Source organism: Carcharhinus amblyrhynchos, chromosome 6 (genome assembly GCF_965287045.1).
Source record: "Carcharhinus amblyrhynchos chromosome 6, sCarAmb.v2.hapA, whole genome shotgun sequence".
NCBI lineage: Eukaryota > Metazoa > Chordata > Chondrichthyes > Carcharhiniformes > Carcharhinidae > Carcharhinus > Carcharhinus amblyrhynchos.
Genome location: NC_137329.1, coordinates 39,357,879 through 39,375,560, shown reverse-complemented (window position 1 = coordinate 39,375,560; position 17,682 = coordinate 39,357,879). Strand labels below are relative to the sequence as shown.

The 17,682-nt window shown below is 43.1% G+C and overlaps 1 protein-coding gene across 10 annotated transcripts in view; it reads right to left on the bottom strand.

The window, feature by feature from the left end:
* The window catches only part of LOC145343840 (serine/threonine-protein kinase BRSK2), an 894,349-nt gene that overhangs the window by 60,212 nt on the left and 816,455 nt on the right, over positions 1-17,682 (bottom strand). For all 10 annotated transcript variants that reach the window (XM_080190257.1, XM_080190254.1, XM_080190256.1 and 7 more), the window contains 2 exons: positions 6,127-6,307; positions 329-418 (listed from right to left, as the gene is read on the bottom strand). In XM_080190257.1, the coding sequence (XP_080046383.1) occupies positions 329-418; positions 6,127-6,307 (271 nt within the window). The remainder of the gene's footprint in view (positions 1-328; positions 419-6,126; positions 6,308-17,682) is intronic.

Sequence of the window (17,682 nt, the reverse complement as noted above, 5' to 3'; positions counted from 1 at the left end):
ATGAGTGAACTGGCTGATGAGTGGCAGCGATGCAATCAAATTCAGTTAAAGGGAATTAACCCATACAATATAAAATATTCTAATCACAAAGAATTTCTGAAAAATCAACCAATTTAAAAAAAAATGAAAACCAAACTTTTCATTTCATCACTACTGCAGGGAGATTTAAAACAGTTTTAACAGGTTGGGAAGCAACATTAAAAGTGGGAGATGTCTAGGATACATGGAATGGCTTGACATGTTGCATGCTCTTAGGCAAATATTGTAAGCATACAGATGGCATCTATTTAGCACATTATTCATTTTGAGAAAAAAGCGTAATATTTACCAGACAACTGTTGCACGGAAGGCTGGTCATGTGTGCTTAACAACTGGACCTGAATTGTTTCCACGACTCTTTTGAACCGACGACTTGGACCTATTATTTGGAGCAGAGAATTAAAGGTAAAAGGAATGAACTCTGTATTCCCATTACAAGCACAGCATGTTCATCCACATAAACACAGAGCATCATTTACACAGGACATCATTTCTGATTTTTTTAAGCCTGACCACTTTCTGAATCTCACATACTTAACATAATTATTATCTGCATTAATTTCATCTATATTTCACTAAGGCTTCAATGATTCAGTGATGAAAATTAGTTTCTGATTAGATATAATCATTGGTACGATTTTTCAATCTCTCCAGAGAAGACTGTTTACTCTTCTAATAAAATAAATAATGTAGCAAATACCATCTTGTTTATTTGGATTAATATCTACACTCCCCCACTCCTAAAGACATTAAATACTGTGGAGATTTTTTCCCCCTCCAGAGTCTGGTTCACCTGCAGCAGTCTGCCCTAGTGTCCATCCTGCAGCTGTGAGTCGACTGAATATTTGGCTATGGGGGACATTATAGTCAAACCCGTTCCTGTTCTCATCCAACACACATACAAACACGAACATTCCACATGGGCCCAGAGGAGCAACAGTGACTTTGGTCACCATAGGTTTCAGTCTTCCTATATCAGAGATATGGCGATTGCTTGTAGTGGCGGCACAGTGGTTAGCACTGCTACCTCAACAGTGTCAGGGACCTGGGTTGGATTCCCAGCTTGATCACTGTGCAGACTCCACACAGACATTCTCCCTGTGTCTATGCAGGTTTCCTCTGGGTGTTCCGGTTTCCTCCCACAATCTGAATGACATGCTGGTTAGGTGCATTGACCATGCTAAGTTCTCCCTTAGTGTACCAGGCATTGGAGTGTGGTGTCTAGGAGACACAAACATCATTGCAGTGTTAATGTAAGCCTACTTGTGAATGATAAATAAATAAACAAACTTTACTAATGTTGTCCAGTGGAAATCAATTAACTCAGTATAATGAGAGTCAAACCTAGGGTCTTCTGGCTTATATATTTCACAGTTCAGAGACTTTAACAAATACGATGAATATATTTTTTCTAAAAAAAAGAACTTCAAGAGTGGCTTGAAGACAATTACCAATTGATAAGATTGATCTTTAGAGATAACACGACATAACACAAAACAAGATCTTAGCAGCTGAATAACCTGAGCTTCATCTTGACTATCACTTTAAATCCAAATTCACTCAATGGGTATGCCTTTGCAGTCCTCTCGCAGACGCTACAGTTCACAAACTTCACAGTAACTGATCATTGTGTCTGGGCACAGAAAATGAGAATATTGGAACTAGTTCAGCATATCTTTTTTGGCCAATGCTAGTGTAATAGAGATAGAGCTATGGAGAGGTCAGTGTACACACTGTCCCACCCTCCAAACTGGAGAGAACTGCCTGACTGAACTAAAACCCCTGACCTTCTGGGGACTAAATCCCTCTATTGATTGATTTAACACCTGGTGGCACAGTGGTTAGCACTGCTGCCTCACAGCGCCAGGGACCCAGGTTCGACTCCCGGCTTGGGTCACTATCTGTGTGGAGTTTGCACATTCTCCCCATGTCTGCATGGGTTTCCTCCGGGTGCTCCGGTTTCCTCCCACATTCCAAAGATATATGGGTTAGGTGGATTAGCCATGTTAAATTGCAACTTAGTGTCAGCGGGATTATCAGGGTAAATAGATGGGGTTATGGGACCTGGTTGGGATTGCTGTCTGTGTAGGTTCAATGGGTCAAATGGCTACCTTCTGCACTGTGGAGAGTCTAGTCTATGACATAAGTGCTTTTTAGTGAAGCAAGTTTGTATCCTTATTTTATGGAGTTAACACAAGACCTTGCCCATTGATTTTTAACTGTCTGTGATAGAGGGGTGGCAGGAAAAAGACACGATTCTTGCCCTCTGCTGAATCTGTTAGTAGGTGGTTACAGAAACATTTAAAAAAAATCCCTCACTTGTTCTTCAGGGAAAGCATCTTGCTTCCAGCTGTTAGCTCTGTCTATGGTGTCTTGACCAGTGTGATCAAGGCTTTTTGGGTGTGATTTGAATCCTTTGTGCCCAATGGAAGCCAGACCAATGGACAGATAAAATCACCCTGGTCTCTTACCCACTCTGCAGCTGCTGGGGAGTTGACATGCTGCTCTTTAACCTATGCCACTGTGGAGCTGGCCTTTGTGGAAAATGGCAATGCATTTCCTGCTCAGCCACCCAAGTGAGGAAGTGGACAGGGGATCCACAAGAATCCTGTAAACATTTATAACCAATCACAGGAACACTTCTGGGACAGTATAGCAGTCAATTCTGTAGATTAACCTGCTCTCAGTGGGCAATACTGGGCTACATGAATTCGCACCACTTCACATTCAGAACTGGTAAAGTTTATTTATTAGTCACAAGTAAGGCTTACATTAATACTGCAATGAAGTTACTGTGAAATTCCCCTAGTCACCACAGTCTGGCGTCTGTTGAGGTCAATGCACCTAACCAGCACGTCTTTCAGAATGTGGGAGGAATCCCATGCAGACATGGGGAGAGCATGCAAACTCCACACAGACAGCGACCCAAGCTGGGAATCGAACTCAGATCCCTGGCATTGTGAAGTAGCAGTGCTCACCACTGTGCTATCATGGTGTTAACTCAACCAGTAGAGGGATATGGTCCCTGGAAGGTTTGGAGATTTTAGTTCACTCAGGCAGCATGGTTGGTGCAGGCTTGGAGGGCCAAAGGACCTGTTCCTCTGCTGTAATTTTCTTTGTTCTTGTTCTTTGTAAATGAAACCTTGGTGTTAAAATCGTCTTTTCTTGCTGCAAATTTTGAAACAGTGTGTTGGGATGGATGAAACCTCAGCAAGTGCCTCATCATCTTACTAGCACAATTGATAAGCACACGGAGACACTACACTCCAGAATACTGACAATGAAATAACTACAAAGTATTTGGTATATTACTTCTCTGCATTAGTCTAAAACTAAGATGAATGACACAAATTGCATGATGAGTCATTTAGCATGAAAATGTGTTGGTGCTGCTAGGAAATTGTTTCCTCCCTCCCAGGAGAGAAGTTGGCACTTGCTTAACGAAAGGCTGTCAGGTACTTGCAGTTATCATCTCTGGGCTCTTCCATTGTGCAGAACATGTGATTTCACAATTCCCTATCTTCACCAATCAAGTCGTTATTGTTCAGGTATAGCTGAAACAACTGTCACATTGAATGCAGTCAACTAAGTTTTCTTTTGGAAATAGTCCTTAAAATGCAACATTTCTTTGAAGCATTTTGGATAGGAACTCTTAACTTCAAGTCCAGAGGCACTGAAGGGTAGAGGTATAGCTTCATCTAAAGTGAGACCCACACAGAGGTATCAAATATGCTACATAATTTTCACCAAATGGTTGATTTTGAATGGTTTTAGATAAAAGTAAAGTCAAGTTTATCTATTAGTTACAAGTGAGCTTACATTCACACTGCAATAAGGTTACTGTGAAAATCCCGAAATCACCACACTCTCGTACATTGAGGGAGAATTTGCAGGACCAATTTACCTAACCTGCACATCTTTGGACTGTGGGAGGAAACCAGAGCACCTGGAGGAAACCCACGCAGACAAAGGGAGAACATGCAAACTCCACACAGACAGTGATCCAAGCTGGGAGTCGAACCCAAGTCCATGGTGCTGTGAGGCAGCAGGGCTAACCACTGTGCCACCATGAGATAATATGCAACACAACCTCAATCAAAAATCAACTGAGTACCTACATCACTGCTATTTAACATGCATTGGAATTGGTTCCCCGATTTATGAAATTTATGTCTTGCGAAAGAAATCGCAATGGATATTTAAAATAAATCCAATCAGGAACCCAGGTACAGAGTTCACAAGAAGTTTGTAATAGACTGAAGCTTTAGTGATACAAAAAATATCCAGTCTGCTACCAAGATCATCCTTTCTAGCACCAAAATCATTTTTTCTGCCATCAAAATCATTCAGTTTGATACCATAGCCCAAAGAAAGCTGTTGATTTGCAATTGCTTTGACTCTGACCTACTTTTCCTGTCCTATGTCCCTGTTCATTAATTCCTTTCCATTAAGTTTTACATTTTTCTGTAACTTTTTCCACAAGTAGCATACTTAAAAGATTTCATGTGGATGCCTCCCACACACCAGCTTTGGTTTTGAGGAAGCATTTCCCAGTTTCTGAAGTTTTGCAAGGTTCTGCTGTCAACACTCATGTGGGGAGGGAACACTGGGAGAAACCTTTGTACATTTCTGTATATATTTGCAACACAGTAAACTTTACAGACGTGAAAATCAAAGTTGGTGGAAATTTAATTGTCATTCATTACTCATAAGTTATATAAATACCACAACATGGTTTATAGTTTTCTTCACTTCCTACTAGTGGAGAAAGTCACCGTGTTTTTCTCACTGGAAGAATGACATGCCTTTCTAATTGAAACTCATCTTAACTTCATCAAAGCTACATGCCTCTGTCTTTATCTGCCAAGGTTATGTGTCAGTTTTTTGATCGATTGTCTTTTGCTTTCAACAGGTTCATGTCTCCTGCCTCTCTGCATTTTTACATGATCTTTGGTGACTTTGAGATTAATTTGCGGGCTGATCCAATTAATTTTCTTTTGCTCACTCATCACTTGTAAACATTAGAAATTTTGGCCGGTGATGCTTTCTTACTCTCACCAGAAGTAAAATTCATCCGAATTATTCATTGTGGTGTCTAACAACATTGAAAACAAGGGCAAGTGGAACCTCATTATAGAACTGTACACCCTCATACTCTCAATTCCAGCTCCACTGGATACACTAACATCAAAATCAAAGTACTTATATTTACAACATTAATGTTTCTACACTATAATAAACTCACAGAAAATTCTCAACAAAAACTTCTCTGAATAGCATTTTATACATTTTCTGAAATGTAAACGTGATGGAATAAGAACATTAAAAATAATTTTCATGGTGGAAGAAGGTTAACAATTGACTTGTCTGTGACAATTATGTACCAATCACTGATCCAAACTGTTTCTAAATGTCAGTAACCCCTGGTCGATGATCAAATGATTTTCTTTTATTGTAATCAACTGAAAAGAAGCACTCTCCAAATTTGGCCACACATGACTAATTTATTTTTAGCTAAAATGTTAAACAATTTGAACTGAATATTTGTTTCAAATCAAGCCCAACTTGATTTAGATTATCTTGGATGTGAGCAATTTAAGAGATATGACAGAATGCACTCCTCAAGCACTCATAAAAATGGCAAAAGACTTGTTTGTGATTTTGCGAGAGTACACTTAAGGCCAATATTCCTCCACTATTCATCTTGTTTATAATTAAATTTGTGACGCAAAATGATTAGAAAATTCTGCTTCAAGTGAAAAATGAAACTGAATTTTTAGCATGCAACAGAATTCAGCTCCAATGCTTAAAGAGCGGGATTCTTTTGATGCTGTTGCTTGCTACCCAAGCGTTCTTTCTGAGTTCGCTTGAATTTAATATGCATATCCCCCATCTGCTTCTGTGACTGCAATAACATAATAAATCACTGATGACCTAAAGAGACACAGAATACAATATTACACAGGAATGAAACATTATGCATAGGTTGCGGTGATAATCAGTGTATGTGCAAGAGGTCCTTCCCATTTCCCTTCCTGCTATTAATAAGGCTACTCCTGCCCCCATTGCCTTTGTCACTGCTGTTACCTGACAGCAGTGTGAAGGTGACTGAATAAATTCCATTCTCCTTCCGTGCCTCATTGCCTTCTGTGTAAGTGATGTCCACCTGGAATTTAACTGGCTTCTGAAACACAGCTGGGCCCCCAGTGGACTTGTACTCTGCTCGGAAACTTGTCTGAGACATGACACTGTGACTTAGGCTGGGAATCTGAAATTCAGGAAAAGAATATACCATCCATTAATGATAGTGAGTTGGGGTTTAATTTCTGTAAATAACATACATGCGTATAATGAAGAACCAGACACTTCAGACAACACAGTCAAAATCTTTTAAATAAATTAATCGCTTTCCAATGCTACGGTATGGTAAATACACTAGCTCTTCCACTATTTTCATAGAACCATTGAAGTTTACAGAAAAAGGAGACTTTTCTGGCCTTCATATTTATGATAGTTCTTTGCTATAGCTAAGCAAAACTAACTCTACTGCCTTGCTCTTTTTCTATTACCTGTATTTCCCAATGCTCCCAATCCTCCCTTAAAAGATGCAATGGTTTATACCTCAAACACTTCCTGTGGAAAGGCATTCCATTCTTTAACAACCTCTGTGCGAAGTAAATTCTCATGGCCGCTCTCCTTGTTCTCTTTAATCATTTCAAAATGCTGACCCCCTGGTCACTAATTCCCCAAATCATGATCATTCTGTCAAACCTCTTCAGAACTCTAAAACATGCTATTACGTTTCCTGCTGGTTTTCTATGCTCCTGTGGAAGTCGCTCAATGCTTTCCTCAAAACTATGCTTTTCCACCCCAGGCATCCTCCAAGTGAATCTACACTATACGCTTTCTATTACTTAAATATCTTGTCTATAAGCAAAATCTAAAACTGTGGTCTACTCATCATAATTCTACTATCTGTTTGCTTGTCTGCTAACCAACTTGTTTTCTGTGCTGTTCCAGTTCCCAAAACAAACCACCTGAAAGATTATATACATCACACCATGCAGTATATGCAGCACGGTGGCACAGTAGTTAGCACTGCTGCCTCACAGTGCCAGGAATTCAAGCTCAATTCTGGCCTTGGCTCACTGTCTGTGTGGAGTTTGCACATTCTCCTCATGTCTACGTGGGTTTCCTCTGCGTGCTCCAGTTTCCTCCCACAGTCCAAAGATGTGCGAGTTAGGTTGATTGTCCATGCTAAATTGACCCTAGTGTCAGGGATTAGAAGGGTAAATACATGGGGTTATGGGAGTAGGGCCTGATTGGGATTGTGATTGGTGCAGACTCGATGGGCCAAATGGCCCTCTTTTGCACTGTAGGGATTCTATGATTCTACTCTATACTTAAGAATCCAGTTTGTTGTTCTTTCAAAAAACTCTGTACATTTGTCAGATACAATTTGCCATTTAAACAAAAGCAAAATACTGTGGATGCTGGCAATCTGAAATAAAATGTAGAAAATGCTGCAAGTACTGTTCTGGCAGATTTTGTGGAGAGGGAAACAGAGTCAAAGGGCAGGATTTTATGGCCTCACTCAGGTGAGACCAGAAATTCCTGCCTGAGGTCAAAGGAGATTTCAATTTTCGGACCCTCACCCACTCCGATTCCATGGTGGGCGAGGTGGTAGAGTTCTGGCCAATATTTCAGATCAATATCATTTCATCCAAACCTATCTTTTGCTTCTGAAAGATTAGATGACAGAAGTTATCATGGTTCAAAGCCAAAGGGAGTGGTAAAGGGACAAGAAACAAAAGATGGATTTCGAGGAGGTGAAATAAAAGAGAAATAAGAGAAAAACTAAAACTAGTGAAGGAGAATAAAACAAATGGGAGCAGAGGCTATGATCCAAAATTATTGAACTCAGTATTGAGTCCAGAAGGTTGTTAAATGTTAAGTCGAAACATGAGGTAATAATCTTTGGATTTGCATTGAGCTTCACTGGGACATGGCAACATGTAGGCCAAGGATAGAAAGATCAGAGAAGGCGCAGGGAGGGAATTAAAATAACAGGAGACTAGAAGCTAAGGGTCATGCTTGCACAATAAATGGAGATGTTCCATGATGTGGTCATGCAGTCTGCATTTGGTCTTCCCAGTGTAGAGCAGAGCACATTATGAACAGCGAATACAGCACACCAAACAGAGAGTGCAAGTAATTTGCCGCTTCACTTGGAAGGAGTGTGGGGTTTTGGATGGTTAGAAGGAAGGAGACAAAATTGCAGGTGTTATATCTCCTGCACTTGCGCCGAAAGGAGCCAAGGGAAAGGGAAGAAGTGAAAGGGGTGTCTGAGGTGAGGACCAGAGTATTGCCGAGGAAACAATATTACATGTTGCTGAAATGGGAGGGCAGAGGTAGATGTGTCTGGTGGAAGTGGCAGAAAAAGGAGAATGACCCATTGAATACAGAGGCTGGGAGGCGGGGATGGTGGAATGTGAGGACAAGGGATAACATATCTTGCTTCAGTGAAGGAAAGGGGAGACAGCAGAAGTGCAGGAAAAGAGACAGACACTATCAAGAGTCCTGTCAACCATGGGGCAGAAGGAGATGGGGGAAGGAAGGCTATGGCGGGGTGAGAGGTGGGTGGGTGAAGAAAAAGGAGGACATATTAGGAGTACTAATATGGAAGGTTGTGTCATCAGAAAAGATGCAGCAGGGATGGAGAGACTGGGAGAATGGAAAAATTTTGCAGGAAGCAGCGTGTTAGTGAGGAAGTATACTCAGGGTGGTTGTGGAAATCAGTGGGCTTATAGACTTCCAGGATCCTCAGCATTTTGCATTTTTAAAGTGAATTTTACTTGATTACCTATCCCCAGAAATAGGAACAGAGAAGTCAAGGAAAGGGAAGAGTCAAAGATTGACTCTGTGAAGGTGAAGGAAAGAAGGAAAATGGAGGCAAACTTGATGAATTTTCTCAGATCAGAGCAAAAGCAGGAAATAGCACTAGTACAGTCATTAGTGTACCAGGAAAAGGGATGAAGGCAGAGCCCGAGTACGACCAGGACAAAAAATGGTCCATATAATTTCACAAAAAACTGGGCATTGCTCGGATCCATGCCAATACCCTTAGCAACACCTTTTATTTGGAGGGAGCGTAATCTTTGGTCAGTATGCTAATTCTTACTAAGCTCTGATGTAATGACAGGTGTAACATGCCTCATGATCAATAAACATAGTGGGAAGCTTCAAGTTTTTACCCTGTGTGAAATCATAAGCAGAATACATACTTCACTAACATGCTTCTCATGCAAGAGATTATCATGCAAGATTAAAGCGCATGGGATTGGGGGAAGTGTATTGAGATGAATAGAAAACTGGTTGTCAGAGAGGAAACAAAGAGTAGGAATTAATGGGTGCTTTTCAAATTGACAGGCAGTGACTTCTGAGGTGCCACAGAGATCGGTGCTAGGACCCCAGCTATTCACAATATATATATTAATGATTTGGATGAGGAACAAAATATAACAACTCAAAGTTTGCAGATGATACCAAGTTGCGTGGGAGGGTGAACTATGATGAGGATGCAGAGATCCTTCAGGATGATTTGGACAGGTTGGGTGAGTGGGCAAATCATCGGAATATGTAGTATAATTTGGATAAATATGAGGTTATTCATTTTGGAAGCAAAAACAAGAAGGCAGATTACTATTTGAATGGCTGTAAATTGGGAGAGGGGAGTGTGCAGTGGGATCTGGGTATCCTTGTGCACCAATCACTGAAGGTAAGCATGCAGGTGCAGCAGGTGGTAAAGAGGGCAAATGGCACGTTGGCCTTCATTGTGAGAGGTTTTGAGTACAGGAGTAGGGATGTGTTGTTGCAATGATACAGGGCCTTGGTGACCACACCTCAGGTATTGTGCGCAGTTTTGGTTTCCTTTTCTGAGGAAGGATGTTCTTGTTCTTGAGGGAGTGCAGCAAAGGTTTACCAGGCCGATTCCGGGGAAGATGGGACTGATGTATGAGGAGAGATTGAGTAGGTTAGGATTGTTTTTGCTGGAGTTCAGATGAATGAGGGGGATCTCAGAGACATAAAATTCTAACAGGACTAGACAGGGTATATGCAGGGAGGATAATCCCAATGGTGGGGGAGTCCAGAACCAGGGGTCACAATCTGACGATTTATTTAGGATGGAGGTGAGGAGACATTTCTTCACCCAAAGAGTGGTGAGATGTGTGGAATTCAATTCCACAGGAAGTAATTGATGCCAAAACACTGAATGTATTCAAGAGATGGCTTGGAGCAAATGGAATCAAAGGTTATGGGGAGAAAATAGGATGAAGCTGTTGAGTTGGATGATCAGCCATGATCGTTGTAAATGGCGGAGCAGGCTCGAAGGGCCAAATAGCCTCCTCCTGCTCCTATTTTCTATGTTTCTGTGGCAATGAGTTTCTATGGCAATGAATTTCATAGATTCACCACTGTCTGGACTGAAGAAATTCCTCCTCATCTCAGTTTTAAAGGAGCGTTCCTTGACTCTGAGATCGTGCCCTCAAGTTCTGGTCTCTCCCACTAGTGGAAACATTCTCTCCACGTCCACTCTATCCAGGCCTCTCAGTATTCTGTAAGTTACCCATGCCCGACTTATTTTTCCATCGAACTCAAATGGAAAAGGAGGTGCAGGGGCTGCCAACTTGCTTCTGCCTATTTCGCAGGACAACCAAAGGCTAACTTCATCTCCTGTGGGTGGGATTTTCCACCTGGAGAATTGGGGTTCATTTTCAGAGTGGCAGCTCCTCTGCCTCATAAAAGATAACCTTTGAAACTGGCTCAGGGGTTGTTTACATCGTCTTGGGGATAGGCTTTCCTGTTCCTGTGTCACGGGCCGGGATTTTTCTGGTCCTGCCACCGGTGAGTATCGTCGTGGGCCCAGATGGGAAAACGTCTTTGCAAATTCTCCCATCCCGAAACGATGCCTGGAGGTGTCATGGCCGGAAGATCCACACTGGCAGTCTGCCTAGAGTGCACATGGAGTCTGGTGTCTCTCCAATGTTTGCTGCAATGTAACACAGCTGGCAGCCTCTGTACGACAGCACGAGGGTTCGAGATAAAAATTTCCATTTTTGAAATCACATCAAAACCAGAGCAATCATTTGTCCTGACCTTCTGGGGCTTTCAAATATTAAATAGTCCTCCCCTGTCACCATAGCAAAGCCGGTGCAAATGATTGAAAATACTCCTGCCTAGAAACAGGTTAGCATATTGCAAGTTGCTTTTCGCTTGCACAGGAAAATTAAAACAGCGCTCAAATAATACAACCGAATACATACTTTTCACCCAGAACCCATCTACATAAACGACACCAACCAATTAATAGATGGTTAACAGAAGACTGCTGAATGACCGGGATTTTAAGTTTCTGTTCAGATTATTCATTTAAATGAGGTCAACTGCACAATACACAATCAGCTTTAACATTCTGGAAATAACGTGACCTCCAGAGCCACAAAGCTCTCATCATTCATTTCAACACTCCTTTCCATCAGACTGGCTTTCAGTTCACCCTCCTTCATTGCTTCTGCTTTGTCAAGCCCAGCGATGGGAGCTAGCTGGAGCATTTTATATATATATTGTTGGCTGCAGTGGACTGAAAGTAAAATGGGCTGTGTCAGATATTGATGTATGCTCGCTGTTTCAATCCTGAGAGAAAGAAAGATCACAGGACTTAACCTGCAAAATGACAGGTCATGAACAATCTTATGTATCTGAAAAGTGCTCAAATTGTGAGCTTTCAGACAGAGGATAAATACTCCAGATTAAGGATAGAATTCTCCCATCCTGCCCTGCAGCAGGTTTGGTGGCAGACAGCAGTGAAGAATCTAACAGGAGCCAATAAGCCGTAAACCTGCTGACAAAAAATCACATTGTAATTCTCCCAGTGGTGGATTAATGGTAGGCCGTACTCCCACTGGCTGGTGGCGTGAACACTATTTACATCTCATGAATGCTCATTAAAAAAGCTGCCCACCAATATCTGATCAGGTGGATACTGTGCTGTGTGATGTTGGCATCCAATGCTGGCGTCACGCCAACATGAAATTCCACTGGTCTGAACCCTAATTGACGTAGAGTGAGGTGGACAAGATGAGCCTCAGCTCACAAAAGATTTTGAGGTAAGTGCAACGGAGCCTATCTGCCATAGTGCTGCGCTACCCTTGGTGCACTATATGTCACTCTGCCAGGGCAGACCAGTTCCTGCCCCCACCTTCAGGCTGAGCAGACCTTCAGGGACAGCACCATGCTGATGGACTCATGGATCCTCCTGCGACACCGTCTCAGTTCAGTACTGTGCCGAGGGTTAGGGAGTACAGGGATCTCCTTCCCCCTGGTGCCACACACAGTGCTCTGATGAAGGGTCATCCAGACAAGAAATGTTGGCTCTATTCTCTGTCGACAGACACTGTCAGACCTGCTGCATTTCTTCAGCGTTTTCTGTTTTTGTTTCAGATTCCAGTCTCATAGTATTTTGCCTTTATCTAATCTGGACAGCACTGTGCTGCTGGACCCATGCAGCCACCACAACAATGGTGTGAAATTCAACCAGGGGCGGGGGGGGTGTGGGTGGAAGGAGGGCTGTGGGTGGGGCAGAAGAAGGACAAAGGAAGGATGGCTGTGCAGTGCTTTGTGCTGTCCACAGTCTGCTTTGGAAATGAGAATTATGTCAAGGCTCTCTTCTAAACTCAGGGGCTGGGAGACAAGAGTCAGAGTGTGCAGACATTCTTGCTATGAAATGGAAATGCGCCACAGATATCTAGCAGTACATGGGCTACGTGAGCCTCTCAGTCTGAAGCCAGAGGGTGGAGACAGTGCAGGACAGCAGCAGGCTATGCAGCAGGAGCAATCACTGGAAGCACGGTGTACCCCAGCTGCAGGGAGGGTCAAGGCCTGTATCGTTCAAAAGAAAAATGGACAGCCTGGTTTGCAGGACTGTCCTACAGTCAATGTCCCTGGGCTTCGTATGCTCTGTAACTGGGTTGCTGAGGGTATGGTGAAGGTCACAGGGGGCACTTACAGCGTGTAAACAGTAAACACATAATACAGAGGCAAGGAGTATGTAAAGCTCTAATGGGGGTTGCAGGACCCCTGTACGTGATGAAGCATACAGCCTCCAGATGAGCTGGGTGCAAGTCCACACGAGGCATGGGCAACCCACAGGTGATGGGCTCAGGGAAGGAATGTGTCACTATCCATTATCACACAATGACAGGATCTAGTATAAAGGGGAGGCTGGAGAACTATATAACTAAGCATCATGAAGCATCAGGTAAATTAGAGACATGCTGACAGTGAGGGAGTAACTCCATCTTCTAAACAGTCAGATAAAATCATATCTTCTGATATTGAAAGCAAGGTCAGTTCTGTTCAGGCGAGTATGATGAAGTTTGGGAGGCCTCTGGGGCTCCTTTTTGGAATGCATACTCACCTGTTTGTGCCATTACAGTGTGCAGGATCCAGGTCAATCACAGAGGTCACAGGCCCTGTTTCCCAGGAAGCAACAGTAAGCCATATTTTTAATGTTGCATTTTGAAAGGGAGAGGCACAACTCAATAAACTCATGTTAAATCTGGAAAAGCTACATAGTAGATTGCAGCCTTGAAGAGTGGAAGTTACAGCGAATGGGACACAACTGCATCAACTCTGTCATCCTTTCAGTGAAGGGGAGTTACGGGTTAACAATTAATGCCATTCATCATGACCAAATGGATTCCATTCATTTACCATCAGCAAATGAATGCTTTAGTGATGCCAAGTCAATGAGTGAAGTTCAGAACTACATTGGTTCAATTCACAAGTTCCCACCCTCCACAGGACTCCAGATCTAACACCTGTGGAATGGAATGCTGTTCACATCTATGTTAAGCATAAGGTTACATGAAGAACAATGCAATCTAAGCTGCCAAAGCTTAACTGCCCAACTTCTCGTCTAGGTGTCTTGTTCACACCTTTGTACTCTGCACCCTTCAACCATTCTGGTCTTTTAAGTCAGGAGGCAAAAGTGAGAATAGATCCAGTGGTCCAGGTAACTTTTACATTCAAGACAAGAAGCGAAGGCAGGCAAAGCACATAGCTCCAGCAAGGAGCTCTGCATGGGGGACAAAGCCAGATGGAACATGAGTATCAACAGGAGACTGAGGAGCAGAGACTCAGAGAGTGGAGATGACTGGCAACACCAAAGATCTGTCACCCTTGAGTGGCCTTCCTACAAATGAGAGGGAGTGCAGAGTAAGGCTGTGATTATCCAGAGATCTGGTCCACCATAAATGCCACATGCTTTGAGAAGACCCAATGGATGGATGTGGTCACTTCCTCATGCTAGTGCCCCAGAAGGCAGCACTCAATTTCTTTGCCTCTGGATTTTCCACGGAGCAACCGGGCACCTGTTAGCATTTACTGTCAGCAACACATCAGTGCATTCAGGGGGCAACCAATACCCATTACAGGAAGGACCATCATTGTGTAAGCTGTACTTTGGATATGGACAGCCAGGCTCAGAGACTCAATGGCTTTGCAGGTATCTCTGGGATCCCAAGGCTGCAGGATGAAACAGCCTGCACCTGTGTGACTATAAGGGCTTCCTGGTAGCAGGTCTTTGCAGTTCATCCACCACAAGGGCTTCCATTCCATCAATGTGCAGTTGGTGTGCGACCATCGAAAGCAGATGCAATATGTTTGTGCATGGTTTCCTAGGAGTTGTCATGACTCCTACATCCTCAGTCACTCCCAGGTGCTGGAGATCTTCGAGGGGCCAGAAAATTTGGTTGCTGGGTGATGAGGGATACCCAATTAAACACCGGCTAATGGCTGTGGTGCTTTGCCTTCTGACTCCAGCTGAGGAAAGGTACAAGGCTGCACACACCACTGTAGGTTCCCTCATAGAGAAGACCATAGGATTGCTGAAGATGTCTGGATTGTTCAGGTGGCTCTTAGCAATACACTACATGATCACAGTTTGCCTTCACAATATAGTGCCCACTACTGCACTTACTCTCATAAAGGGAGAATTCCGTTGTAAGGTCATAATTTGATCAGTGATAGTTTTTTATGGTAACCTGAGATGTACTTGAAACACACTCCAATTTTTCACATAATTGTGAAAATAAAGACAGTGGAGGATGCAAAAGGGTTGCTGTGACTATGAGAACTACAGGGACCAGGCAGGAAGTCATTCTCAAATATTTCTGGGACACCTTCGAGTGGGCGGGTGACTTCAAAATCTATTCCCTGCCTTCTTCCAAAGACATAACTGCTGTTACAAAGCAAATAACGAGGATGGAGAGACACTCAACAAACCACTTATCATGTCAGAACTTTATCACTTTGTTCGGCATTGCACTGCACTTCCTAATTTGGAATAAGTAACTTAAGTTTCTGGGCAGAATCAGCAACTGGAAGCTTGGTGGGAGGAGGAACTTAATTTTTTTAAATTCATTCATGGGACATGGGCATCGCTGGCCGGCCAACATTAATTGCCCATCCCTAGTTTCCCCTGAAGAGCAGTTGAGAGTCAACCATATTGCTGTGGCTCTGCTGTGGGCCAGACCCGCCATTCAGAAACACATCCTTCCCTAAAGGACATTAGGGAACCAGAAGGGTTTTTTTCTGACAACCGGCAATGGTTTCATGGTCAGCAGTAGATTCTTAATTCCAGATTTTTTTTCGGAATTCAAATTTTGCCATCTGCCGTGGCAGGATTCGAACCCGCATCTCCAGAACATCCAGTTTCTGGATTAATAGTCTAGCGATAAAACCATTAGGCCATCGCCTCTCTTGATGGAAGGCCAACTATCAGTTTCCTTCTGTCAGGTCAAGCTTTAGCAAGTAAGTTCTGTGACTTCAAAGGTGGTTGAGCTTCCTGATTAACAATATCATGGTGCCTTTTTGCATCTCAGGGATACTCATTAAAACCTCACCAAATTAAGTTATCCACCTATGATACGTCATGGAAGAATTCTTCGAATTAAGTGGAAATAAATTCTTGGAAATAAGTGGATGTATGAGTGAGAGGCAACGTGGTTTTGTGAAGGGGAGGTCGTGTCTCATGGACTTGATCGAGTTTTTTGAGGAAGTGATGAAGATGATTGATGAGGCTAGGGCAGTGAATGTTGTCTACATGGACTTTAGTAAGGCCTTTGACAAGGTCCCTCATGGCAAACTGGTGCAGAAGGTGAAGTTGCATGGGATCAGAGGTGAGCTGGCAAGGTGGATACAAAACTGGCTCAAAGAAGACAGAAGGTAGCAGTGGAAGGATGTGTATCTGAATGGCGGGCTGTGACAAGTGGCACTCAGGGATCAGTGCTGGGACTTTGCTGTTTGTAATATATATAAATGATTTGGAGGAAAATATAACTGGATTGATTAGTAAGTTTGCGGACGTCACAAAGATTGATGGATTTGTGGATATCGATGAAGACCATCAAAGGATACAGCAGGATATACTTCAGTTGGAGACTTGGGTGGAGAGATGGCAAATGGAGTTTAATCCGAATAAAAGTGAGGTAATGCATTTTGGAAGGTCTAATACAAATAGGAAATGTACAATAAATGGCAGAACCCTTAGGAGTATTAATAGGCAAAGGGATCTGGGTGTACAGGTACATAGGTCACTGAAAGTGGCAATGCTGGTGGAGAAGGTTGTCGAGAAGGCATACAGCATGCTTGCCTTCATCGGCCAGGGTATTGAGTTTAAAAATTGGCAAGTCATATTGCAGCCTTATAGAGCCTTAGTTAGTCCACACTTGGAATATAGTGTTCAATTCTGGTCACCACACTACCAGAAGGATGTGGAGGCTTTGGAGAGGGTACAGAAAAGATATACCAGGATGTTGCCTGGTATGGAGGGCATTAGCTATGACGAGAGGTTGGAGAAACTTGGTTTATTCTCACTGGAACGACAGAGGTTGAGGGGATACCTGATAGAAGTCTACAAGATTATGAGAGGCATGGACAGAATGGATAGTCAGAAGGATTTTCCCGGGGTGGAAGAGTCAATTACCAGGGGGCACAGGTTTAAGGTGTGAGGAGCAAGGTTTAAAGGAGATGTACGTGACAGATTTTTTACACAGAGTGTAGTGGGTGCCTGGGGTTTTTGTTTTGGAACTCATTGCCGGGGGAAATAGTGGAAGCAGATACGGTAGTGACTTTTAAGGAGTGTCTTGACAAGTGCATGAATAGGATGGGAATAGAGGGATATGGTCCCCAGAAGGTTTTAGTTAAGTCGGGCAGCATGGTCGGTGCCAGCTTGGAGGGCTGAAGGGCCTGTTCCTGTTCTGTAATTTTCTTTATTCCTGTTCTTTGATTAACGGGCGAGTTGCCATTACATTGTCCTCTTTGGGGAGTGTCTGTAAATGCCAGTCAATGCTGCTCTGGGTGGTGGCAGTGTTGTAGGTTGTGTGGAGGATGACAAGGGAAGGATTAGTGAGGATGGGTGGAGCAGTGGCCAGGCAAAGGTGGGAGGGATAGTGCAGGCTAAAAATGATGCCCGGACCTTCGGCCCCCTGTGGTAACAGCGGAGGTGGTGACTTCCTGCCTGTCCCCATCCCGAGAATCGGCGATATCCTCATGGATGCATTTTTAATGAGCAGAATAGTG